General features: G+C 36.8%; 1 protein-coding gene across 1 annotated transcript in view; it reads right to left on the minus strand.

The window, feature by feature from the left end:
• MYBPC3 (myosin binding protein C3) overlaps positions 1–24,286 on the minus strand; it is a 61,352-nt gene extending 37,066 nt beyond the window's left edge. The window contains exons 1-12 of the mRNA XM_053979937.1: positions 24,262–24,286; positions 15,200–15,466; positions 12,608–12,706; positions 12,290–12,376; positions 12,004–12,152; positions 10,959–11,076; positions 9,584–9,632; positions 8,359–8,403; positions 6,039–6,095; positions 5,768–5,770; positions 1,287–1,310; positions 370–536 (exon numbers count right to left, since the gene is read on the minus strand). Coding sequence (XP_053835912.1) covers positions 370–536; positions 1,287–1,310; positions 5,768–5,770; positions 6,039–6,095; positions 8,359–8,403; positions 9,584–9,632; positions 10,959–11,076; positions 12,004–12,152; positions 12,290–12,376; positions 12,608–12,706; positions 15,200–15,466; positions 24,262–24,286 — 1,090 coding nt within the window. The remainder of the gene's footprint in view (positions 1–369; positions 537–1,286; positions 1,311–5,767; positions 5,771–6,038; positions 6,096–8,358; positions 8,404–9,583; positions 9,633–10,958; positions 11,077–12,003; positions 12,153–12,289; positions 12,377–12,607; positions 12,707–15,199; positions 15,467–24,261) is intronic.
• Positions 24,287–26,128: the final 1,842 nt, after the last annotated feature.

Raw genomic sequence — 26,128 nt, forward strand, 5'->3', positions numbered from 1 at the left:
ATACTTCACAGGACTGGAAAAGGCTCAAGAAATCCAAAGATATCATATCAATGAAAATTAAATTGTTTAAATATATCACTGTTGCCTGACATACTGACTAACTGGGGTGGGGGGCAAGTAGGGGATGCTGTTTTATGTTCAGGGAAATATAAGGGGCCAAGCTTGTGGGACTGGTGAAGTGAGGATATTCAGTATGTCCAGAGTTCAGAGCAAGGTATCTCAGAGTAGCTGCAATCTTTGGTAATCAGTATTTCATATGTAAAGGCTGGGTAATAACTGGAACAGGAAATTACTATTTCTCATGATCTTGTATCTCCTGCTGTAAAGAAGATATGAACACTGTATTTGGAAGAAAAGCATCTCACCAACCTGTGCTTTTTTTCTCTTCCTTCTTTATGCGTTTGAGGCGTTTCAGCATCCCACGCAAATCTGTGATCCCATACTGGAAAGCAATTTTCTCGTATTCCGTAGGAGGAGCTTTCCTCAGGATATCCCAGACATCAACATCAGATTGTGATTCAGATTTTCCTTCACCTCTGCCGAAAGGGATTAGAGTCTCTGAGTGCTGCTATTAAGAGTATTTAAAGAAAGCTATAGGGTTGGCAGCTACATATTGTCTTGATGAAGCCATTTCTTTAAAAAAAAAATTAACAGTCTAACTTTTTACTATATTATTATGTAAAATAATGAAAAAAACCTGGTGACTTGTTTTAATTTTATTTATATATATATAGTGATTAAAATTGAATTCTGTCCTGAAGGGTTTATTTCTAACAACCAAAACAAATACATTTTAACTTCCCTTAATGAGGGGTAATGGAAACATAAGGAAACTTATTTTCTTGTCATGGTCAATGAACAAAGCATGGAACATGGTAAGGCAAGGAACTAAATTGATATGCTGGCAACATCTTAGAAAAAAAGGCGCTTAGTTTATGTGGATAAGAGGCATATCCTCTTCTACTCAGGACAATTTTTATCTTCACTGAAAAGAATCACAAGTTATTAAGACATTTATCATCTGTTGTGATGAAAATTGTTGTCTGTAGTAATCTATAAAGCATAAAGAGACTGGTGAGTAGTGGCAAACAAGACAGTATTTACAATGAACTGCTTATTTTATATTTTAGCCAAAGAATTAGTGATTATGAAAGAATTAATGTTTGGTTTAGTAAAACTAAGGGAAAATTTGGCTGTCTGGCTTTGGGAGAGGTGCTCCTTTTTATCTGCCATCATATCTTTGTTTGAAAGATCATAAACAGAAAAAGAAATTGGCATAACCTTACCGGTTGGAAGGGCGCAGGAAGCTGCTGTACTCCAGAACGACGCAGAGAACCGTGTGGGAAAACACGCAGCATCCCAATGGGCAAGAAAAAGGGCAGCATGTATTAGTACAAAAGAGCCATGAATCTCTTCTTCACCCTTAGCAGAACATGCCTGTGCTTCAGTAGTAGGGAGATGAAGGAATTCATGCAAATGCTCTGAAATGGTCTTGAGGGAAATGCTGATCCATACTGAAATGAAACTCACTCCCACACTTTGTACGTACAGTTCCGCTGTGGGAATTATATGCTGAGTGCAAGCACTTCTGCTTATTCCTACTTATGGCTGATCACCTTCCAGGGAAACAAGTAACTCTACTTCCTCCTGCCATCATGGCATTTTTGCCTGTCATAGTTTGCATTTTGGTAAATAGAGAAATTATGGAAGAAGTAGCATTTTACTAAAAATTCTTAGGAGAAAGAACTTCCTGTGGCTGCTGTTTCTGATTACCACCAGCACCAAGCAGATTCTGGTGCAGCAGAACACACCCTTATAATGAAGTCATGTTCAGTGGTAAACCACAACAAGAAGACAAGTTATGCAACAGGTGATGCAGAGAAAAGTGGAATGTTACTGGGTGTATTTCCATTTTTTTTAGGAAAATAAGAGTCTAATTTGTTTGTGAGAAATATTGCTACTTAACAGTACTACTGTAGTCAATCCAGACGGCAGATATAACCAAACATTTCTGGTACTCCTTTTATTGCCAAAAAAATGCCTGCTTGCAATAGGAACACTGTGTTTAATAAAGTGCTGCAGTCCAAGCTTGGAATTTCCAGCACCTTGTAGCTCTTGAACAGAAAGGAAGCAAGAGAAGATTATTTCAGCTCAGTGAGACTGAGCTGAAATATGGTAGGCAATATCTCATATCTTCAAAGTGGTTTAGCACTCGCTAAGCCTGAAGCCCTCACCAGCGCTCACTGAATTGATAGAAGGAGCTGAAGTTTGGAGTGCCTATGATAAGAGCAGCATACTGGGTGTTTGCTTTGCCATAACACTGCATCAACATGAACAAAAAATTTTACCAGGGTTCCTCTTCTATATACTTATCATTTAATTTGAGGCTGCTACAAATAGTTTTTAGTTTTGCTTAGCAGGAGACAGGAAAACTGAACTTATTTGCCACATAGATCAAGATTTTTTTACCTAAGCAGTTCTTGAGCTTGTTGCCCTCATGTCAAGGAGTGGCTTTCAAATATTTCTAAATACACGTAAATTAAAATAGGTATATAAGTACTAAATACTAAGTACTATATAAAACTAAAGGTATATAGTGTTTCTAATATGTATTTAATTATTTGTACTAGTACAGTCAAACTTCTGTGGAGAAACTGTATCTAAAAAAAATATTAAATCATAGGAAATTAGAAAGACTTAAGAGATTAAAATATTTTCATCTTCCTTAAGACATTATATAAATATTGGTAATTTCTCTATCTGCCTACTTATAGGTTTGTCTGTATATACACACTCTATATGTGAAAATTTACAGATAGGACTATTCATGGAGATTTCAGAATGTTTTGTGTGAGTTATTTTTAAGTACAAAATGAGAAAAATCTTCCAATTTCAAAAGAGTTCCAAAGGAGTCTAATATCTCTCACAATTGAGAAGACCTCACTAGTTTTTGCTTTAGCTTTTCCATTACTCAGTGTCATCCCATTGTTTTATCTTGCAATACTGTTCTGGTGTATGTAATATAAGAAGTTTGAACATAGGAAAGGATATAGTCTCTTATTAGTAAATACTAATTTTTTAAAATTAAAAGGCTTTTGAGTTTCATGCAAAATGGGACTAAAAGCTAGATGCTGTAATTTCTATTTAACTGAGTTCTGAAAATGGAAAGAAAAAAATGTGTTTGCCTTTGAGCAAAGTTTTCCCCATCCCAGCACTCCTTTTCGCTATTTTGCATTTGTTGAAATATTCTCTTTGATCCCAGAAAGACAAAGAGTTTGCCCAGAGAAGCTGTACTCCTCCACTACCCACAGAAACTAAGCAGTGTATGAAAAGTAATAGAGCACTTGGACTCATGAGTTTTCTCCCACTCCTCTGTTCTTCTCCCTGATGCTGGGGATCCTTATTCACAGAGATCACCTCATAGGTTAGCTATGCACTTGGGGGCATCAAGATGCAGCTCAGTGAACCTGCTGTAAATGGAATATGCAGCTGATATGTTTTAAACATATGTGGAGGGGTTAAAAATAGTTTTGTACATCCCAGAAATGGTTCCTTCCTATCCAGTTACTGTCAACTGATTGGACTCTGTCAGCTGTCACCTCCTTCAAGGTCTCTGCTCACTATCCCATTTAATAGTCCTGTGACAGCTGTTCCCTTCCTCTTCCCAATGACCTCTCCTTGGCCCATGACATCTGTATGTCAACACCAGTTAATTAAATTACAGTGATAGGAGATACAGTGTTAAATGAAGCTCTTTATTATAGTGAAGCTATTTATTATAGCATTATCATTACCTGTGGATCGACGGACACTTGTAAAATGGTGTAAGAAAGCAGAAATGGTAAAAGAATAATTCTCCATTCTGTTTGAATCTGCATAGCTCTTGAGAGTTCCCCTGCATGAGATCCCTTTTCCTGTTCTATTTCAATGAAGAATTATTTCATTCCATTATGAGATTTTATGCCTATCTGTTCTCATTAATATAAGTGGTCTTCAACCTGAGGTGTGCAAAGCCTGAAGAGTCCACAAATTACTTCTGAAGTGGCTGTGAAAAAAAAACTAGGAGCAGTGAATTTATGTTCTTAAATTCACTAGGCAGAGATTTGTAATTCAAGAAATGGCAGAAACACTGTTAAAATCCAGTGAAATTGATAAGCTTCTTTTAATAAATTACATTTCTAGCCTAACAAAGAATGAATAGTTAGATCAATAAATTTAACAATTCTGTAAATACTTTAGATTGTTATTGCTGTTTTGAGTTTGATTACTGCTTAAAACTAATTATGAGAGCAAAAGAGAAAGGCACAAGGAGAGGGGCTCTTAGTACTCAGCACCTCATTCCAGCTGGAGACCCTGTATGAAATTATGCAAATATTTTCATGTTTGTTTTAATTTATTTAAAATTTAATAAAGAAGATAAGCAACTGCTTTATGCCTTACATCTTCTATGGAAACTAGAGACTGTTTAAAACAATTTGGGTTCATGCTGGAACAAGAAACTTAGATATCAATGTCAGCTATAGAAAGTTGGATAGGTGTCTTTTCTGTCTGATCTGCCTGTCCCCCTGAAGTGTTTGCTTTTGGTGTTGCTGCAAAGCCAGGATTCACCTATGGACAGATGCCCTGCATGGAGTGTAACACAGCGGTTTGTGCACATGTGGCCTTGTTTGCCCCACTGAAGCTTGAGTGAGGTAACCTGAGGCTATTGTGGCTTTATTGCCTTCTGTAGGAAGTTATTTCAGCATGATGCTGTACTCTTTGTGAGGATAAAACTGTTTTTATAAATAGTGATACCACTGCCTGAGCAGAGAGTGAACACAGATTCACAACATTCATCCAAGTAGTTGATTGTGGAAACTTAAACTAAGGAAGTTTAGACTTGCAAAACATGAATCTAAGTGACAAGTTTTTATAGTAGTTTCAGGTGCTGGAAAGACAGAGTGAGTGGCCAGGGTCAGTGAACAGAAAGAAGCAAGCAAAACTTCACCATCTATTTGATAGGCAACAATATTATGCAAATGATTTTTCTGATTCTAAATACTGTGACAAAAGGAATACAAAGCAGCAGGTTATTGAGAAAATCTGGAAATTCAAGGAAATTTTAGAACTGGTTGTATGAACGAAAGTGATGGTAAAAGCCAAAGGACATTCAGAGAAATACATTGATTGTATGAAATTGTCTTAATTTTAACCTTAAAACTGTTTAAAAGAATTTCTGTCTCAGAAATTAGCAGTCCATAATTGTCTTTCACACTATTTTTGTCATGTTCTACACGTAAAGAAGACAAAGATGCATGCATTATTCCAAACCAAAGGGTTCTTATATTGTCTGATCCATGCATTTATAATACTATTAAATAGAAAGCTTACTCTCTGTTGGCAACAGTGGAATCCAAAACATTCAGATTAAGAGTTTGGTAAAAAGAGAAGAGCATAAGTAAATAGGTTATGAAAACAGATACATCAAGGAAAGATGAGCATTAGAGAAGAAATTACAGAAAAAAAAAAAAAAGTGAAAGTAAAAGTAACAGAAAGAAATGCGAATTACAGTTGGAAGAGTAAAACATATTTGTCATATTTATGCAAAATAGAATATCTATGTAAAAGATAATATATAGTTGAACAGTGTAACAGTTACATTTAGGTATCTAATAAAAAATCTTGGTTCTTAATAAGGCAGCATTATAAATAGGTATTTTAATCCCCGCCCTTGCCTCCATGAAAAGGGCTGCTGGAAACATGTAATTACCTGAGTCCAGGCCTTTACTCTCTTGGGAAAGATAATTTCTTTTCTTTTTTTCTTTTTTATTTTTTCTCCTATATATTATATATCTTTTCTCTCCTAGCAGAAATGCAGCAAATGCTGTGTATTTCAGGAAGTAGCCATAATCACCTGTCATGCTTTTTCCATTTAGAGCTGCTTTAGGAAAATGACAAGGATTCTGAGTTTGTGAAACTTTCACTTATTCCAGTTCTGTTGTTTCAGAGTTGTTCAACAGAAGCCTTATTTATCTAAGTCTATGGATTGTTTTACTCACCTTTTTTTCAGTAGGGAGCTGAAATTAAACTCTGCCCCATCATCGTGTCCCTCGGTACTGTACAGTAATAGAAAGCCATAATTAGTTTCAGAAGGAAATGGGAATAGCTTGTGAGACTATAGCATTATACAGATGACATATTTTTGTAGGGAAGTAGTAGATGGGTTTATAATGAATTAGAATGTGCATTGACATGGAAGGTAACTTAAGTAGGCTCTGTGTTCATATTAATTTGCATTTAGGTTTAAAAATAAATGTAATGAAATTGTATTTTTTCTGTGCCAATTGATCATGAAGTTATACAGGGTATTAATTTGGTCATTATATTGATTTGGAATGTATTCATTATCATACATAATAGGTGTTGCAGAAGCTTCCCCCTTTCCTCTATCTTTTAGGAGTGTGGCTATTGCTTACAGTTGGGGCAGTATTAATCAAGCTTTGTGGAATGCCTCACAGTCTAAAATCACTGGTTTTACCCTTAGTATTATCCCAGCTGTAATTGTTTCTTGAGGCTCTTTGTGTTACCAGGATTCATTACACTGAAAAAAAGTGTCACATCACTGGTGCTTGGGGAGTTGAAGGAGGAATTCTGTGATCTGGCTTTCAGCCTGAGATGAGGTTCAATATGCCTTTGTTCAACAAGCAGCATGACAAGAAATGCTGTGATGAGTTGGTCTGAGAAAACAAGATGCACCAGGCAGGAGTTTTTTGATGTGTTGTACTGCCTGTTGCATATGGTGGACTCAGATGGAATGCACAATGTTATTTTGGTGTTCTGAATCCAGCGGGTTTTAGCTGTGCTTCTGAACATTTGTAATACTGACCTACTCTGGAAACAGCATAAAGTCACTACAATCTCTTCTTTAGATTTAATTCCTAAAGAAAAGGTCATCTTTGCATTCAGACAGGATTTAGAAAGCCTAAATGTATTTTCTTCATCTCAGCCAGTCTACTATCATCAATGGCCAGCTGCTCTTTAACATCTCTGTTGTCTTGAGTGCAAGAATCTGGTGATTCCATCTCACAGCATTCATATTCTTCCAGAAGCAACACCTTGCATTTAGTTCTTGTTTCATAAGCAGAATTTTTTCTTTCCAGTTGTACTGGTGGTAGTTGTAGACCATAATGTTGTCTCTGTCCGCACACAGTCCTAGTTACTTCAGAAAAAAACATTCTGTCTATAGAATGTAAATCAAAGTGTAGGGAAAATTCAGTATTGCAGGAACAAGAATTTTTAGAAGTAAGAAAACAGCCTCAACAGAAAAATGATGGGCATTTTAACAGTACTGTTAAAAAATAAAACAGAAACAAGTGCCAAGCTTCTTGTGCTGCTGGACAATGTAAGGTTAAATAACAATTTAGAATCTGTGTAATTTGAAATATGCTGTGAGAAGAGATCTTTTCTTTAAGAAAATACTGTTTTCACATCTTTGGTTACTTTCAGAATAGTACAGTACTGGAAAGGATAATTTCCTGGGCATAAGGCTCAAACAGAGAAGTGTGGTTTTGGCCTTATTTTCACAAGAATTTGCATGTTTGCAGGCATAAAATGTACATTAAAATAACTATTGTAATCCCAAATTTGGAAAGGATTTTCTGTGATCAAATATTCAGTAAAACAGATCTACAGCTGGGAGAATAACTATTCACCTTATTGTTTCACAAGTGGTAGTTAAAGTTTCAGGAAAGACCAGCAATCAAGGTTTAGCTTTTTTTGAAGAATAAGACCAATAACTGCTTTGACATGCATATAGTTAAGTCTAATCTCAGAACTCCTGTTTTTGCTATAGTAGAAAACATTAGGAGCAAAAGGCATAGAGTGAAAAATTTAATGATAATATGATAAGGAGTGTACCAGGAAACAACAGATTTTCAGTTGTGTTGGTACATTTCTGTGAGCAGCAGCATTTTTAACCACAATGTGCTCAATAGAGAGGAAAATATGTAGTACAGAGGGCAGACATGCATATAATTTAAAGTTACCTTTTCCTTCTGACAAGGGTGAGAAGATGTCACTTGCCAAACACATGCGTTTTCTCTAGATGAATCTGCCTCTCACTGAACTACCAAGCTACTCTTTTCTTTATTTGTTTTTATCTATCCTTTTATATTCTTATCTTTTAATTTTTTTTTTGTTTTACATTACTCCTTATTTGCATGTATTAATCTCATACAAATACTACACATTATAAACAGTGATTTCTTTGAAATTTAAGCTGCATCTTAATTCTGTGGGGTTGTTTTTTTCTTTTCCTAAGCAGAGAGAGACAGTTCATTGTAAGACTTAAGTTTGTCTGCTGACACAGTCAGTGACTACCTGAGAAAGGCTGAAGTCATCCGTCTCCCCCCTCCTGCTAGGCTCCTGAGTGAGGGTATCAAAGACACAGCTTCAGATTTAAACAGTTCAGTTCAAAATCTGGCTTCATTCTTACAGGAGAAACTGGCAATCTGAATAGCCTGAAGCTGCTCACACTGCACTCCCCTCGATCTGATTCAGAATTCTTTTAATTGCGCTAACAAGAAGAGAAACTCTCCTTTCACTGCAGTGAAATAACATAATGCAGTTATGCACTGAGTGGCCACGATTTTACAATGAGGCTGGTGAGCTACCTACAGATGAACTTAACTGTAGATAAATTCTGCTAGCCTTGTTTAATTCTTTGTGATAAATATTAGAAAAATTCTCATATAAAAATAGGATTTATAGAGAAATACTCAAAGAGTTGCCACAGATGATTTGTGTCCCATGGAGATGTCAGAATATTCTTGTCTAGTAACTTTTCAAAAATACATATAAAAACTAAAATATAAAGTTATTTATTATTACATGAAGGAAAAGAGAGCACATATTAATGTCTAACACTAAAAAAAATCCAACCAATTTTGTGAATCTTACTAATAGAAGGGAACATTATTCCATTAAGAGAGACATCAGTTCGGAAAGTATTAAAGATGGGGGGAGACTGGCCTTTCCAACACCAGTCTTTAATATCTAAGACTACCTGAGTTTTCACCACTCACAATATCATTGTCTTCATTCATATAATATAGATAGAGAACAGGAAAACAGATGCAATCAAAATGCTTGCAGGAATGTTATCAGCTCCTTACAGAGCTCACACCAAAATCCACTCTCCTTGTTTAGCAAATGTTTGTACTAAGGTACATGTAATTCCTCAAGCCAGACAAAATCAAGACCAACATCAAACAGTATCTTTTCCATCTCTATTGGTCTGTATCTGGAGTGCTCTTTACAGGCCTGGAAAAAAGGTGCTGAAGTTCTTGTTACAATTATACACATTATGGATTGCCTAATTGAAGACAAGCATGATTATTACGCTAGTACAAAGTCCAAACTCTCTTAGGTGATTTCCAGGAGTTGTATAGTATTTTAATAGTAGAAATATTTTCTGAGTAGACATCTGTATCTTTGTGTTTGTTTGTACAACAACTTTGCTTTTAGCTAGTTTTATCTGGGAAAGTAATGAATTCCACAAGGATGTGTAACCTGATATAGACAGGTTTCTGCTGTGCATACTCACGTGCGGCGGAAGGCAGCTCGAATGTCCAAGTCTCCACTTATAGGTGCTTCTGATGTGACAAAAAGTAATGAAGGAAAATGGGAAAGCAAGTCAACAAAATGCAAAAATATGCTGCTATTTCTAAAGTTTTGCTTTGCTGATATTTTTAGAAATAAGTTCTTATATTGTTAATTGTGATTAATTGCATATTGAAAGATTAACTCATCATCTTTAAACATGTAGCCTTCACTAATTAGCTTTCAACACCCAGTGGTTTTTTTGATAACTTATTTCTGTCTCATGTTTCATAACAACCTGGAGCCTGATGGACTATCTTATCTCTTGCTTGTCAATTCTCCTGGTGCAAAAATTTAATTTCAATAGTGTCTTCAAAGAGTATTTAAACCCTAATGAGAATATGACTGGACATCAACTGAATACTATTATTAATAATAAATTATAATCTATCCTCTGACAGCAGAGGTAAATTCCTGGAACTATGTAGAGAGGTATAGAAACTTAATTGAGGATGTTGTATAAAGAGAATTTTATTACATTATTGGTATAAATTGGGGTGCTGCTGCTGCTGAGAGAAAAACTGTTCTCAGTTGCTTCTCCTAAGTCTTATGAGTTCCTATCTAGTGAAACTACAAAAATTAACACTGCTGATCAAGTAACATAATAAACTTTTATCTTTACATTAGGTTCACTGGTAGCTGAACACAAGTTAATGTTGCAGCCCCTTCAACAGAATTGCTGAAACTAGAAATGGTCCAAACATTCAGCTCTTTCAGGCAGTCCATGCTTATACTATTTTACTTAAACTTTTCCACACTCAAGGAAAATTTATGTTGAAATGTACTTCCTTTTCAATTTTTATAAACTTTTCAGTATAGCACTTGTGAGGGTGGCACCATGCATTAAGCAAAATGAGTCATCTGCTCTTAAAGCAATTTTATCTTACAAGGTGCTTCTGTATGAGTTGAATTTATTTATATCAGGAGGAAAAAGGAATTGACAATAGTGTCATAAAATATCCATTTTTTCATACTGAACTTTTGCCAAAATAAGAATGAATTTATCTTCTATTCTAGTGGAATTAAACGTCATGAAAGAATGAATCTGAAGCCAGAATAAAGCCAGAGAAAAGGTGGGCAGTTTTGTATCCTTGTGTGTGCTTTCTTTAAGAGCATCACAGTTCTGACTAGAGTGACAACTAAGTGGTATTTCTAATGATCCCAATCCCATTCTCCTCTCTAGATCTTCAGGTCTATACTTCAGGTCTATGATTGTCTAGTAACCATTATGTACCAGAAAGAATTGTTGGTGGACAGGAAAAAAATACAGGGGCAGGAAGAGAAAAAAAAAAAAATTAGATGGAATGAATTCACCTTACCATTGACTGTCAGGCTGAAATTAGAGCTATCAAATTTGTCCTTGGTAGACACCTCACATCTGTACCCTCCTGCAAAAGTCATGTTTGCTTCTATGATTTCCATTTCAAAGGTGTACACCTAGAAGAGACACCAATGATACAATAATTAAGCTAGAAAATGAAATGGTGAAAGAGAAGGAATATATGGAGAGAAATACACAAAGGATGAATTATGTCTTTGTGTCTTTTTAGAACTAAGAATCTTGTGAGTGTCCAACTCATTACTGTAACAAAAAATTACCTATAATCCCCAATTCAGTAGAAACAGCTGAAGACTGCTGTCAGTACAGGTATTCCTGAGGATACAAAGGTGCATTAGCAAACTATGCTGGGACATACACTAATTGCATGTGCATTGGAAACGGAAATAAAGATTTCACCAAGCAGTTCTAGCCTCTTCCCAGAACGTATGCAGAACATGCCAGAATTCAGCGAAAGGAGTGGCTAATGTGAACGAGCCTGTCCAGTTCCATCCAGGAGAGGGTGGTAGTGGTTCATGTTCCACAGAGGAAACAAAGTCGTGGTACGGACTCGTGTTCCTGCTCAGGTACCTTTGGACAAATTTCTGGTAAAAAATGGGTCTTACTCAGCTACTTAAAGCAGTCTAGACAATCCAAGAGAGCAATGAATTCCAGCACTAATAGCAGAATGACTGACCTGTTAAGACCAAGATAGACTATGCTTAAATAGCTGTCTGATTGTTTTCTCTTAAATATACCAAGTTTCTTGAGAGGAAGATGAAGGGAATCCTGCAGTAGAAAGTGCAAAATTACTCCTCCAGTCCTCCAGATGTTTTCTCATTTCACCATAGATAAAGTATGAAGAAGTCTGTATGTAGAGCTTGTCTCTTGTCTGTGTGGTCAAAACACAGACTTGTGTGGATAAGTATAGCCTTGTGTGTTGCTTTGGGTACCTTAATATCAAAACAGTCCTGTTTCAGTTTATATTTTCCTCAGATTAAAGATTAGTACCTAGAAGACTGAGAACCCTATTCTGCCAATTGTACCTTGGTATTTCGATCATAACTGTCATGTAGCTGGAGATGTTTCCCCACTTTGCTTCCCAGGTCCATCCACTTTCCTTTGAACCATTTCACTGACGGCTTCTTCAGCAGGCTCTCACCTGCAACTTTGGCAGTGAATGTGATGTTTCCACCTTGCAGGAGAAGTAGATTAAAGTAAGATTATCAGTTATGTTTATCTGTTGTATCCCTGCTGTCACCCTGTACTTGAAGAACTAATAGTCAAGCAACAGGTACAGTATACAAACTTCACTTGCTAACATGCACTCACCAACAGTAACTTCTCCATCCTGTGGTCGTGCCACAAAGAGCCCAATGGGGTCCAGAGGTTCTTCTGGTTGTGTTTCAGCAGATGAAACTGAAATAAACATCATAATTACTATTTAGATTTTTTTTTTGCATCAAACTATATAGTGAACTAGTTAATTAATTTAAAAGTTTCTCAGTAGATTTCTTCTGCCTCTGAGATTCCTTGTTCTTTATGATCTGCTTTCATCTACTGTCTTTATCTCACACTAAGGAGTCCCTGTAGATGTTCTTCCATTCTGCTAATAAACCAGACATTATGTCAATGTTAATTCTCTATTACCTTCTGTGTTTTGGCTGCTTTCTGCTGGTGGAGCAGGTGACTCTGAGGCAGCTGGGGCTGGAACAGCTTCTGCAGGAGTGACTACTATCTCACTCTTTTCTGGAAATGAATGTAAGCCAAGATTAAAGAAAGTCTATTTCCTCTTTCTTTTTGAAGAAATTTTGCAAAAGAACAGCCTTTAATATATTTTAGGAAATGCAGAGAAATTAGCTGTTGTTTCCTAGAGCTTAGAGGATGTGCTGAAAGCAGAAGGGGCCCACTGAAGCTGGATGATGAGGCTTTTTCTTTTGCTGAGCTCAGAAAGTATTGATGCCTGGTTTTTAAAATTCTGTTGTCTTGATGTGTAGAAACTCATCAGGTGATGAATAATGCTATTATTTGTTGCAAATGTCAATAAACTAAAGTAACTATTGTCAGTTTCTAAACAGAAAAGGTAATGAAAAATGATGTAGTTATTATATTTGTAAACAGTTTTCTTATTCATGAGATTTTATTTAACGATGCTGTTGAAATGTAATGTTACAAAGGCTATTGTTGTGTGCAGCTTGGAAAAAGCTCTAGACACTGCTAGTAAACAATATGAACAAAGTATTTTAAAAATCCATCTGTAATGTCTTCCCCTGGCTTATGGAAGTTTGTATCCTCTCAATTAAACCATGACCTCAGAGACAAATTTAGGCAAATGCATTTGGCACAATACAGAAGACAGAATTGTCTGAAAATGGAGTAGGAGTGAGCAACTGGAGCAGATGGAGGGAGGTAGAATTTCTTGAAATAGATCAGTTGCAGCAAGATATTTTTTCTCTGTAGGTAGTGTAGCCACTTCCAAATAATAATGGGCAATCCAGTTACTCTGTAACATTACATACTCTACTCCACTATACTCCATAGCATTACTTGCAAGTTTTCTCCCTATATCAGCCTCTACATGGAACTAACCTGAAAGACAATAAGGAAAATATAATGAGTACAATATGGACCTGTTTGCTTTCAGGATGAGCTAGTCAGCAGGACCATATTTCTGCGTGCTCTGACAGCTGACAAGTTGTCCTAATCCATACCAGGATTTCCCTTTACACATAATCTGTCATGTCCTGTCTTTGCATATGGAACAGGACATCTTGAATCATGTTAAACACTCCTCCATTTCTTTTCAGCTGACCAGAAGGTCTCACAAGGTCTCATCATGTTGCTAGAACAAACAGTGATAGCAAAGAAAAGGAAGTGATATAAACAATGTGAGTTTGAGGCTTTTCACCAAGTTGAAAAGCAAAAAGTCAAATACCAGAAGCGGTAAACGGATACAATTTTAGAGCGGAAAAGGGATCTGGAAGGTCAAAATGTATCAAAAAATTAGTAATTTCATCTATCCTAAGCATCTTCAGATGCTTTTTCACGAGAAAATTCCAGGGAATTTGACCCATTATATTTATTCCCAGGAAAAGCCTGGGAAAGTTTTTGAAACTTCCATGTAACTGGTCTTTTAATGTGTACAAAGGTATTAATAATGGGAGATACACTGTAGCAGGCAGAGGCCCTGCAAGGCCTCCATGGCGGTCACTTGCCTAAGATAAGAAATGCAGAGTCATGATGAGTGGACCAGAGCTGCCCCTCTTCCTCCCTCAGACCCCTGTCATCTCTCTGTAAGGCTATAGGTCGTATTCTTCTCAACCCTGGCCACTGGACAATTTCCAACACCCCATAACCCTATATAAATTCCCATTTCTGCCCAGTTCGGCAGAAGAGCTGTCACTGGAAACCTTTGCAGGAGCTGCAATAAAAGACACCGCTGCAGAACTCCACACAGCCTTCTCCTCTCTCCACCCCTGCGTCTGCCGAGGCACTTTGCGAGCACAGAGCGAAATCACTAAGAGCTGAATTCACCAGAGCTGAAATCACTGCAGAGTTGCTCGCTAAGTCACCTGCGGCTGGGAGCTGGCCCGAGGGCCCAGACAGGCTGAGCTGATAAAGCACAGCGCTATCCAGGACACCTACGCAGCGGCTGTGCGGGGGGCTGGACAGACCCCTGGGACCCCAAGCTGCCATAATACACAAAAAATACAAAGGTTACTCTTCATATTCAAGCCCCTCTTGAAATATGCATTTTTTGGTAGCAGGAGATTTTGAGACAATTTTGGTGAATGCATGGACTTCTAGAAACATTACAGTAAAACTTGTGTTTTGTCAATTGTTACAATTTTGTATTTAAATTAAATTATTATAAGAAACTTCTAGTCCTAAGATTAGGCATCTTAGTTTAGGTCAGGTTGAGAGTTAGATTAGCTTTGCTTTGCTTTTCAGTAGTTAAGTGTAAAAGCTTGACAGAGTTCTAAAGATATACATTGACATTTCCCCTATGATCTCTTCTCTGTGGACTTCTGACACCTGGAAAGAGATGTCTTAGCCACTGGAAATGTATTCCTCAGCTTAATATGAATTAGAAGCTTCAAATAATTGGGCAAAACAGATGTATTGCTGGTAGAGAAATTTTGCAGTGTTATAATAGGCTAATTTCCATGGGTTTTATCTGTGAAGGTTGCATGTGGGACTGGAAATACTGATTAAACCAGAATTGCATAGGAAATTATGTACCTGGTTCCTTGACCTTGAGTTCAAATTTGACCTTGGAACTTCCAGCTATTACAGCATATGTCACATCATCTTCTTTTCCTACATTATTGATTGTCAGTGAATGCTTGTTGCCTTCTGTCTTGATGACATATTTTTCACTTTCAGTAATTTCTGTGCCAGCTCGCTGCCATTTCACCTTGATGCCAGATTTTTCTGTCTCTGCTTCAAACACAGCTGTGTTTCCGGCTGTCACCTCTGTTGTCTTTGGCTTCTTGGTAAATGCAGAAACTAAAAAAAGAGAGAGGACTCACTAAAATCTGTTTTGCAGTTGTGGCATATCTGGTGTAGTCAGCTGTTGTGGCTGCAGCAGCTGTCTCCTTTCTCTCCCATCTGCCCATGCAAGTTATAAATTACAACACTTTCCACAGAGAAGTTGTGGAATTGTCTTTGAGTTTATCAAGTTCTGTGTCTCACTGAGATGTCATATCTCCTCCACGTTGTCATGAAATAAAGTGGAATGGATAGCAAAATCACGTCACTTTCTGTCTTCCTCTTTCTTTTTCCCCACATTAAGCTCTGATTTTTCATAAGTGAATGTTTTGGTCTATGGCAAGTCAGCATGCAATATATTCTTACATATCTAGCTGTCTACATTAATTTGCCATGCACTTTCATATAGAATTATTAATTTTGTCCTAACAGCTGCTTAGTACAGTTGTTACAGAGGATCAGGATCTGTTCTTTCACAACACCGCAGTTTGTGCAGTAACCTGTGCCCTAATACACCACAAGGAATTAATGGTTCATCTTTAGTCTTTCTGTTTTGACTGATCAAGGCTTTAGTGGAAAGGAATTCACATTCCTATGATGACCCTTGTAATTCCATTCCAGCTAAAATGATATTAATTGTTTGTATTCAGAAGTTTACTTCAACATTAAAAGTTGAAGTACTTGCCTACATGGCACTCTACAACAATTAGTTTTCTAATTACTTTCAAGGTGTTGATTAAAATATTTCCTCAATGTGTCAAGAAATACTTAGGAATCTTATAAGGAGAATTAATGACATTATTTGTATATAGGCTGAACAAGCGTAAACCAAATGATGTTTTAATTCATATGCAATTGAACTACCACAGCAGAGAGGAAACTGTAAACAAGCAAAGTATCATGATTTTGATCCATGAGTATCTTAATCTCCCTCAAGACTAGGTTTTAGTAAAGTAACTTGTTTTACTAATTTCTTCAACCTGATTTATTTATTTATTTCTATTCCTTAATCCTTATTTTGATTCAAGTTTTTCATTTCATGCTCATGTTCTTTGTCTTAATGAAATCTGTTATTGTTTGCTAATTGCCATGAGCTATGTTCATGTGTAAAAATACCAGCAATTAACATTCTGATTCATACACTGCATGGTTTTTCATGCATCATTCTGTCATCTTTCTGTTGACTCACCCCTGTATAACTACATTTTTATAAAATACTAGTAATTTCATCACATCTAATTTTATCAGTCACCTCTGTGGCAAATTGCCTATGGCTCTACTCCTCTGGCAGCCACAAGAACTCTTCCAAACAACACAAAAATGGTTATAATTAGCTTTGAACTTTTAGTTCTGCTTTATAAAAATGAAAGGAACATGGCATGAAAATGTTTTGAAAGAAAAAGCTTATATTCATGTTCAAACAAGTGCTTTAGTTCATGTAAATGGTATATTATTAATAATACCATCTATTCTTTTTATAAAATCTCTATTTGTGTGGCATGTCTTCAAACTGCATAATTTAGTTGACCTTAGTGGAGTTACATCTGCAAAGATTTCATCTGATGGCCTTTGGTCTTCAGTCATAACACAATTCATGCTTCTTGCATTGTTTTGCTAGGATTCTAACCTTCTTAAGCAGCAGTTAAAATATGAACTACACTTTTAGAATTTAGTAAAGATTGAATTTTGCTTTTCTTCATTATATAAAACCCCAAATTATATTTTTTCAATTTCTTCCCCCCCTCCATTTTATATTTCTGATGAAAACACAATTTTAGTTTTCAGTGAGCCTAGAAAAGCCTTGACTTACCTCCTATTTTATTCTTCTGCATGCTTTCCTTCCCTGTTAAAAGTGTGGAAAATTTCCCCTGGGAGTGGAATGTTCCTGCATGCTTGTAATTGAGGTTTTTTCTAATCTGGTGCAGTAGTTCTTTTAAAATATAGTGCTTTGTAGAAGATAGGACTATGTACTCTAGTATCCTACAGTGGGCTGCCTGTTACCAGCTGCACACCTTTTGATACCGTACTGCCCTTCCGTAAATAACACAGCAGGGCAGGGTGTGCACTGATGCAATGTTTCCTGAATAATTTCAGGAGAGTTGCTGTACACAGCAGGCTGGGCATGCAGGATTCAAAACACCTGTAAAGGTGGCCAGGCTGCTGCACAGTGGGGAGACAGGTCAGTTCTGGCACCCACTCCACTACTGACTAGCTGGCTCCTTTCCCTACGATTCTACAGACAAAGCAGCAAAGAGGCATGTTTTCAGTCTTTGAGTGCTATTATCATCATCACTCTTCTATTTAAGCACAAAAGAATCTATAAATATATTAATTACCTAACAGCAAAGTGATTTGTAAAGGTTCCAGCCTACAGTGTCAGGGTTTCGTGACACGCATACTTGGAAGTAATTCTGTGATCTGCTGCACACCCTGTAAAGTGATTAGGCTTCTTACATTTGCTTTGTAGATGACTCAACAAGAACAAAATTTTTGGTGAGAACACAGTGAGAAATCTCTACCCCTACATAAGATTTCTGGCTTTAGGAAATGTAAACACATGAAGAAGTTTATAAGTAATGCTCCTTATATTTCCTCCCCTCCCCCCTTTCCTGCCAAAAGACTCACTTTAGTTCCAACTTAAAATGATTGTGAATAGTTCTGGTAAGCACAGTATTGATAAACTCCAAAATCTCCCATGAGAACAAAGGCCTGCAAGAACAGTTGTTGGGTACCCACTTTTTCACTGGTAAAGGAGACTTGAGTTTTAATTGAGTTTTTTTTTTCCAGTACTTGAGATTCAGTCAGGGGAAGTGTTCAGAGTGGCTTCTCTCTATCCAGCTGTATTCTCTTTCATCTTTCACTGCTCTTTTTGCAAAGGAAAACTAAAGATGTAGGGCTGGAGATTTTACAGGAAATTACTTTGCTGCAGAAGAGAGACTGTTGAACAAGCATGTGAAGAGAATACAGTATTTTTCCCTTTTGGGGAAAAAAAGGGCTGCTCAGCAGGATGAAGAGTTCAGTTATTCCCCACCCCTTCATTGCTGCTGCTACTTCAAGTAACGTGTAAATCCAAGCTGACCAGAGGTTTTCTTTTTCTCATGCAGTTATACCAATCCAATTCAGGTATTTCCTCATTAGGAATACTCCTAAACAGCACTGCCTAAGACTTCTGGTCTGTCCTGAGAACCACACTTCTGCCTGCTTTTGTCAAAAACACATTCCCCATCTGACTCTCACTTCAGTGTTTGGCTTCTACCCAGGTATACCTCTCTGAGTTCTATATATACATCCCATACTCTTGAATATGACCACCACCACGAGGCTGTGGAAAACCCAGTGACTGTGACACCTCTTGTGTGATGTTGTGTCAGCCACTGACAGATCTCAGATGCTGTCCTGCGTTTATCCAGGCTCCAGGTGCCCATGCAGTTAGGATCCATAGGGCTGGGGCACCTGATGTCCTCTGCTGCCCACTGTGTTAACTCTCTGATTCCTGGGATGCTCTTACCCATCCAGCACAGGGGGAGAGAAAAGTGACATTAGTAGTGGCACACCATGGCACTTCCGGAGAGAGAGCAGAGAGCCATGTGAGTTACCAGTGCTGATGAAGACAGAAAGTGTTGTCAGTGCTCTGTCTGTTTAGTGGGGATGGAGTTGGTGTTGCTTTGGGGATTTAATGGAGGGAGAGAAGAGGGATGTGAAGCTAATAAAAGAAAATGAGCTAGGGTCACTTTGTACTAACCCATTTTTCAACACTTCACCTCTCATAACCCAGGTCTTCCTTATCACTTCTAGCTTCCATAATGCAAACACAATCACATAACTTCTGAGTAACATAAACCAGCAAATTTTACCCCAGGCAGAAGAGGAAACAGTTGTATGTGGTCTGCAGTTATCTTGAAGAAACATTTTGGTGTTTAAGGCTGCAGCTACCAGAACTTGCATCTTCTAAAACTCTGGAAACACCTGAAGATGTACACATCAGCCATAACACTATATATGTTACACAAGTTACAGCTTAATTGGTCAGTAATAAAAACCTCTGTTTGGAGATCTGTGATCAGATTGCATTTTGAAAATTTATTAGTAAGTCTTTCAATCAGGAGGATGAAGAAAAATAAAATACATTTTCTTTGGGCCAAATTAAACTAGAATGAAATAATTCAGTTCTAAAACTAATTTTCTGTAGTAGTCACCTAAATAAAATAACAAAACTAGTATTCTGCCTCATTCTGCTGCCATTTATTAAATCTTCATACTAGCACCTTCAAGCTTTCTCCTTTACTTTCTGACCTGCTTTGAAGCAATGTCCTTCTAACATCCATCATCAAACAAGTTTACTATTATGATTCAAGTCTTTTTCATACTCTCCTATGCAAACCCCAAGACATGGCTAAGCTACTACAGGGTTTCTATCTATTGTACTAATAATTGTTTCCCTTACTCTCTTGTTGAACTATCTATTTACAGGGCTTTTGTTTTATGAGTGTTTTGAGGCAGAGACTGTTTTCCTGTTGTTTTTGTACAGCATTAAATTGTTAGTAGGCAGCTGCTAAGTACTGTTGTATCTCTAAAAAGAATGAAAATTAGTATTAGAAGCTAGAAGAGCAATTCATATTGTTATTACTGTCAGAAAAAGTGGAGGTAAGGTGTATAATAAAATAACGTTCAAATTACCAAAATAATTTCATTTACTATCAACATTCCCTAAATAAACTGGCTTAGAGTCACAAGCATCAGTTGAAAACCTATTCCTGAAATACTGGAATTTCAAAGTATGTGTGAACTATGTGAAATTAAAGTGAGCAAGAAATGTGTTTTCTACAAGAGTGATTTTAACTACATAGAGTGGTAGATGACATTTTCAGATGATATTTATGCCTTTCTGAAATAAAACCTGTTAAAGGTATACATTTTTGAGGAAAATCTAATGTATCTGGTTGAATGCAGATGCTAGAAACTACAGCAGAAATTTGTGATGAGTGATATTAGACAAAATAATCATAGCTCAGTTATCTTACTGCACATTTTCTGTATTTGGTGTTAAAATATGTATTGGTCAATATATTTAATAATATCACAAAAAGCAGTATTAGCTTTTGTAATTATTTAATTTGTTAAGACTTCATGTTGAAAATTGATCTTTGCTTACACTTGGTGTCTAGTTTTGCTTCTATATAATTTGCTTTTCCATTGAGTTAAAAGCCAAATTGAGGATAGGCAGAGTTCAGTAATGGAGCCTGTAAATTCCTTTCTGAGGAACTATATAAAGATGCTGCACATTCCTCAGTCAGGACCTAAGTGGCTTCTTGCAATTACAAGCTTAATCATTCCATGATCCAAAAGCTATTGAAAGACTCAATCTTATCATTCCTTGCCTACTTCAGCAGCTGAGATTGCAAATTCCTGCAACATGAGCAACAGGCAACGAATAGTTTCACTAATCAGTCACCTCTCTCTCTGCAGCCATCACACTTTCTGGAAAAGGGGAATAGTAATGTTCAGCTTGGTTTGAATCTTAACTTACAAAAGAGGAAACAATGTCTGTATGAATTTAGAGTTTTTTCTACATTCTTGTGGTCCATAGAAGTTTGCAGTACTTTGTTGTGCTAGGTGCTTGCAACTGTGAAAGAATGATCTCATATTCAGACTAAAATTCTGCAGTTTACTCTTCATTATGCAACATTATTATTATCTCAATATATTGAATGTTATTATTATTGAAGTTATTTGTAAATACTTGACAAAATTTCCTAATCAGAACTGCAAAATCTAGACTCCCCAGTCTATAAAATATGTGAGTAAAAGCTGACTGATTTTCAGAGAAGGTGAGGAATATAGACTTCTCCTTTTCCAGCTATAAAAATGCACACACTTCCCATTAAGTCCCATTTATCCACTAAATTTGGTGTTTAAAAAATTAACTATTTCATCCTAATGTCATAAAATATTGTTAGGGAAATGGTTGGGGTTTTTTTAACATTTCTGAATTTTCAGAACAAAAAAAAAAACGATCAAAATTTCCGAATAGTGAACTTTTGAACAAAGATAAACTATGAAATGTTTAAATCAAAGGGAGAAGAACATAAAGTTTCTGCAACAGAATCCTGCAAAAAGTGGTGCTTTTCAAAGTTTGATTGTTTGCTCTGACACTAAACTCTTACAGGTCTTATACATTCTGTTGCTCTTGTGGATGGTGTAGATTTTCTAGAATGCTAAGACAATTCTTTTGGCAGTCTTGAATTAAGTAGGGGAGTGCTTTATCCTGAAGTATTTTAGTTGGGCAGTTGAAAGTGAAAGAATATCTGTTGGAAAATCTACTTCACCACAACATTTTAAGTTTAATGGTTTATTCAATGATTTTTGGTTTTTTGGTGGGATTTTTGGGGGGTTTTGGTGGGTGGGTTTTTTTTGTTGTTGTTTATTTAGTTTTTTGGGTGTGTTTTGGTGGTTGTTGTTTGTTTCATTTTACATGTTAAAAGCCCTGTAAAAACAGCAGATATAAGCAGAATATTTCTGATCATTCTTTGACATGAAGAATTTTCTTTTGCCTCTACACCAGATGCACAAATTTCATTAATACAGACTAGGGACTTCTTTGGACTCTTCAGTAATCTAACTATATGGTGTGTGAAAGACAGGAATTGTGATTTATCCAAGTATGAATTGCCCAATGGTTATTTGGCCCTCCTGAGATGGTGCTCAGCATTATCCCATCTTGAAATGGCTTGAGTTGTATAAACAACATGAAATAGAAAACCAATGGGATTAGTGTCTCCTGGGAGACTGAGAAGATCCTCTCTAAAAGTTGTGGGGCATGTGACTGGTTCTGTCTCGGTCAGAGGAGTAACAAGAGCTTTTCCTCCCCCTGCTGTGATAATCCCAGTGTTTGGTCTGGTTTGTTCATAAGAACTGTGTAGGACTAGTGATGTTAGACACCTGTTAGATTCCTCCGGAGAAATAAGTTGGAATAGAATTACACTTCACCGTTAGCCAGCAAAAGTGGGCATCTTCACAAACAGAGACGTTGCCTCTCACCCACAGAGAATGAAAATGTTAATTAAAAGGCAGTTAAACAATTAGAAATCAGGAGTCATAATGCCAAGGTGTCACTGTCAAATTTTGCCTACTCTATTGTATTTATTTTTGTCTGCATTCACAACAACGAGACATTTCAATAAAAATTAAAAATCATATGATTTAAAAGCAGAATATGAGTATGATTTTCTCATTTTTGGAGTGATTACTGGACCTTTGAGCTTATATTTTCACATTTATGTGTACAATTACAGAATCTAATATGTATTTCTTTTTTATATACAAATCTACTTGCATTAGAAATGGTAGCCTTATGAACGTGAAATGATGTTATATTTGTAATACAATGGAAGGACTGCTGACACCACTGTTGCTTTAGGGTTATCATACAGAGGGAACACAAAGAATCTTGTTGGAGTTAACCATGCTTTGGTGCTTTGCAGGTTGTAATGGGGGAGTCTCTGGGTGTGTAATGGGTCTGCCTCTGGCAGTGGCTGATTTCAAATATTTTGGTCAAATGAAGGTCCTTAGCAAGTTCTTCTTTTGTTATTGTGACCATAGGAGATTGTCTCACTGGCCAAACTGAGAGGAGACCAATGCCTGCTCAGGCCTTTGCAAAGCACAAAGGCCATTATTAATAAATCTCCACAGCTGTCACTGGCTAACTCTGGAAACTGCACATTATTCAAAAGGTGTGCACTTTGTACTGTACATTCAGGTAGTGGTGATTCTGGGTGTGCACTGGCATCAATGAAGTGACAGCTCTAAAGTGGAGAATCCCAGATTTAGTACAAGTTTCTCCAGGCCTGACTATTGAATATGTTCACACTTGGCAAACAATCATTAGTTCAGATTTTGTCAGCTTTTTTTTCCAAACTTGTGGATGCAAAGTGCTCCTGAGGTGTCTTCCTCTGCAGGTGTCCTGAAGTTAAGTGCCTCTTCCTTTTCTTCCCAGGCTCTCTTCCTCCTCAAAACACTAGATCCATTGCACCTTGCGCCCTATTCTAGGCCTCCTCTATGTGGGCAGCATCTGAGTGATTCCTTATTTGAAGATTTTTAATTAAAAAATTCATAAATCTGAAATACTTTCCTGGCATTTTTCTATGTGGCTTTGTGACCTTGGCTTCCTGAAAAGGGCTAGTTATCTTCTGGCTCAGGGGGAAAGGATGAAGGAGGGAAAAAAAATTACATGTATTATTCACAGTACAAGGCAACAGCCTTTTTTGCTAGAGTCCTATTCTCAGTGGTTGAAAGAAATAGAAAGAATAAACTCTGACGAGGTACTGTTTGCTTTCATTTTCACAGAGATGTCATTCACAATAAATACCATTAAATTTTGGCAATAATACTTCTACAAATTGTCAGGGGAAAAAAACTCCAAACCCAAAATAAAAGCAGGAGAAGTTTATACTATTTAACTGTTCAAGAGAGACACTACAAGCCTTTATTTATTTTTTTTTTCAGAGTCCTAAAGGTGACTAGAAAAGGAAATGAGAAATTAAAAGCATCTGAGAATTAAATGCGTTTCACCTCTATTTTTTCCTCATCCAAAGTCTCTTGAGAAAATTCTGTGGCTGAGGGTTATCAAAACATTTAGTGATTTCTCTTCAAGATCACTCAATTTCTCTTACATTTATAACTTAATAAAATAAAATTTCCTTTTCCTGTCTATTTATTTTTTCCTTTGAGATATGCCATTTCTCCAGAATACATAATCTACTCACATTTTTCCTGTCAAGCTGTTCTTAGTTTTGTCTGTCAGTTATGATCCTTACCTGTTTTCTTTACAGGCTCTGGCATCTTCACTTTGTTTCTGGTGGAGCTCCCAGCTGCATCTAGAAAGCAGGGTATGAGTCACACAGGAATGTGACTGCAGGGCTTTTGAGACCCCTAAAGAACCACTGTATGGAAGCCCCCATCCTGCTCCTCCCCCTTGATCCCCCCCGTTGTCGACTACGGCACCTTATCAGCAGCAGGACACACTTGACAGGCGACATCAGCTGGGCTAAATATAGCCAGGTTCCAGGAGCCAGGGAGCTCAGGCCACCCAAGAGTGGCTACCACTGATCTGTTGGTATAAACCAGAGCACAGTGTGATGCTGCACATGTGTGCAGTGCATTTTCTAGCTCCAGGCATGTGTTGCATGAAGAATTCCAACACTGCCATGTTTATAGGACATGCAGCAAACTAGATCTGATAATTACATCTCCTGTGTGCTGGCTCCTGCTTACTCTAAGTGTGCACTTGCTTACATTCTAACTACTTATTTCAGTTTTTGTTTTTGTCATAACTGGGAGCTGAACAGCCCTCACAAACTGGTTTTCTTGTTTCTTTTTTTAGCTCTTCAACCGAAGACTGTATTTGTAGAATTAACTGTGAACTTTAAGGAAAGAACTTTCTTTTGCAGAGACACTTACACAATACTGACATTTGCAGTCACAAGTAGAAAGCATGACACTACTTAAATAGTTTTAGTCCTCCCTCCCTATCCACCCACTTGATCCACAGCATACATTTCTTGATAACTAGCAAGTTTTTTTTCTTCTTTTAAATATTATTTTAAAAATAGTTCCAAGGTTCTGTTTTATACCACTAGAAGTTTCAATTTTGCTTAATCATATAGAAAAGATCTGGGGGAAAATCTCACTGGAAAATTATTCTTGTATGGCCATTTCGTGCTCCAATCATTGCTTTTTATTCATTCATATATTTAGCATACTGCAAAATAGTAACTGTGGACAATCATTATTTTATTATTGTGATGGTGTATCAATTTTGAGTTTAAAGCATTACCAGAAAAACTCTGGAGGCCAAACATTGAGCATATTTTAGTCACCGCTAGTATTGACAAAATAATTTTTTAAACAAAGATGTTGTTTTCATTATCCCCCCCAGCTTTACTATCCTGTAAAAAACTAATTTTAAAATTATTTCATCTTTTAGCATGGAGTTCAGAATAGACCAGTGTGCAAGCAGCTCATCAGTCACTGTACTCTGTGTCTGTCTTTCACATCTGGCTCTCTCAGTAGGCTTATAGGACAAATGTGAACATGCAAGAAACACTGCTGATACCTCTCCTGATTTGGGGCCAAATACTTCCTCCCCTTCCCTTGAAACAATTTTTTATGGATGAGTGAAGAAGATGGGCAGGATGTCACCTGTGTTTATTTTCCATTACCTGTGTTTCTAGTGGAGCACAAGTTACCATGATATGTATTTGGCTACTATCTTGTACCTGAGGTGTTACACTGGGAGTCAGGAAATCTTGGCTATTTGCTTTGACTTGAAACCTTTCAAAGGGCTTGGGTCTCACTTTTTCCCCACAATGAAAGAGAGCTATGAGGATTTAATCTGATGCAGGGAAATGATCCTAATCCAATAATAACTCTTTGCAGATTTTGTGATTTTTAATGTTATTTAAAGTAGTATTTCAAATATATTGCTATGGTCAAGACTGGGAAAAATTAATGTTTTTTCTGCTATTACACATTAAGTTACCAGGTGGCAGCATTTTTGTAATAGTAAACTTCTTTTCTAGCATTTTCTATATATTATATTATATTATATTATATTATATTATATTATATTATATTATATTATATTACTATTTTTAATAACAAAACTGCTATGCAAATAAAACA

Source organism: Vidua macroura, chromosome 6 (genome assembly GCF_024509145.1).
Source record: "Vidua macroura isolate BioBank_ID:100142 chromosome 6, ASM2450914v1, whole genome shotgun sequence".
NCBI classification, from domain to species: domain Eukaryota; kingdom Metazoa; phylum Chordata; class Aves; order Passeriformes; family Viduidae; genus Vidua; species Vidua macroura.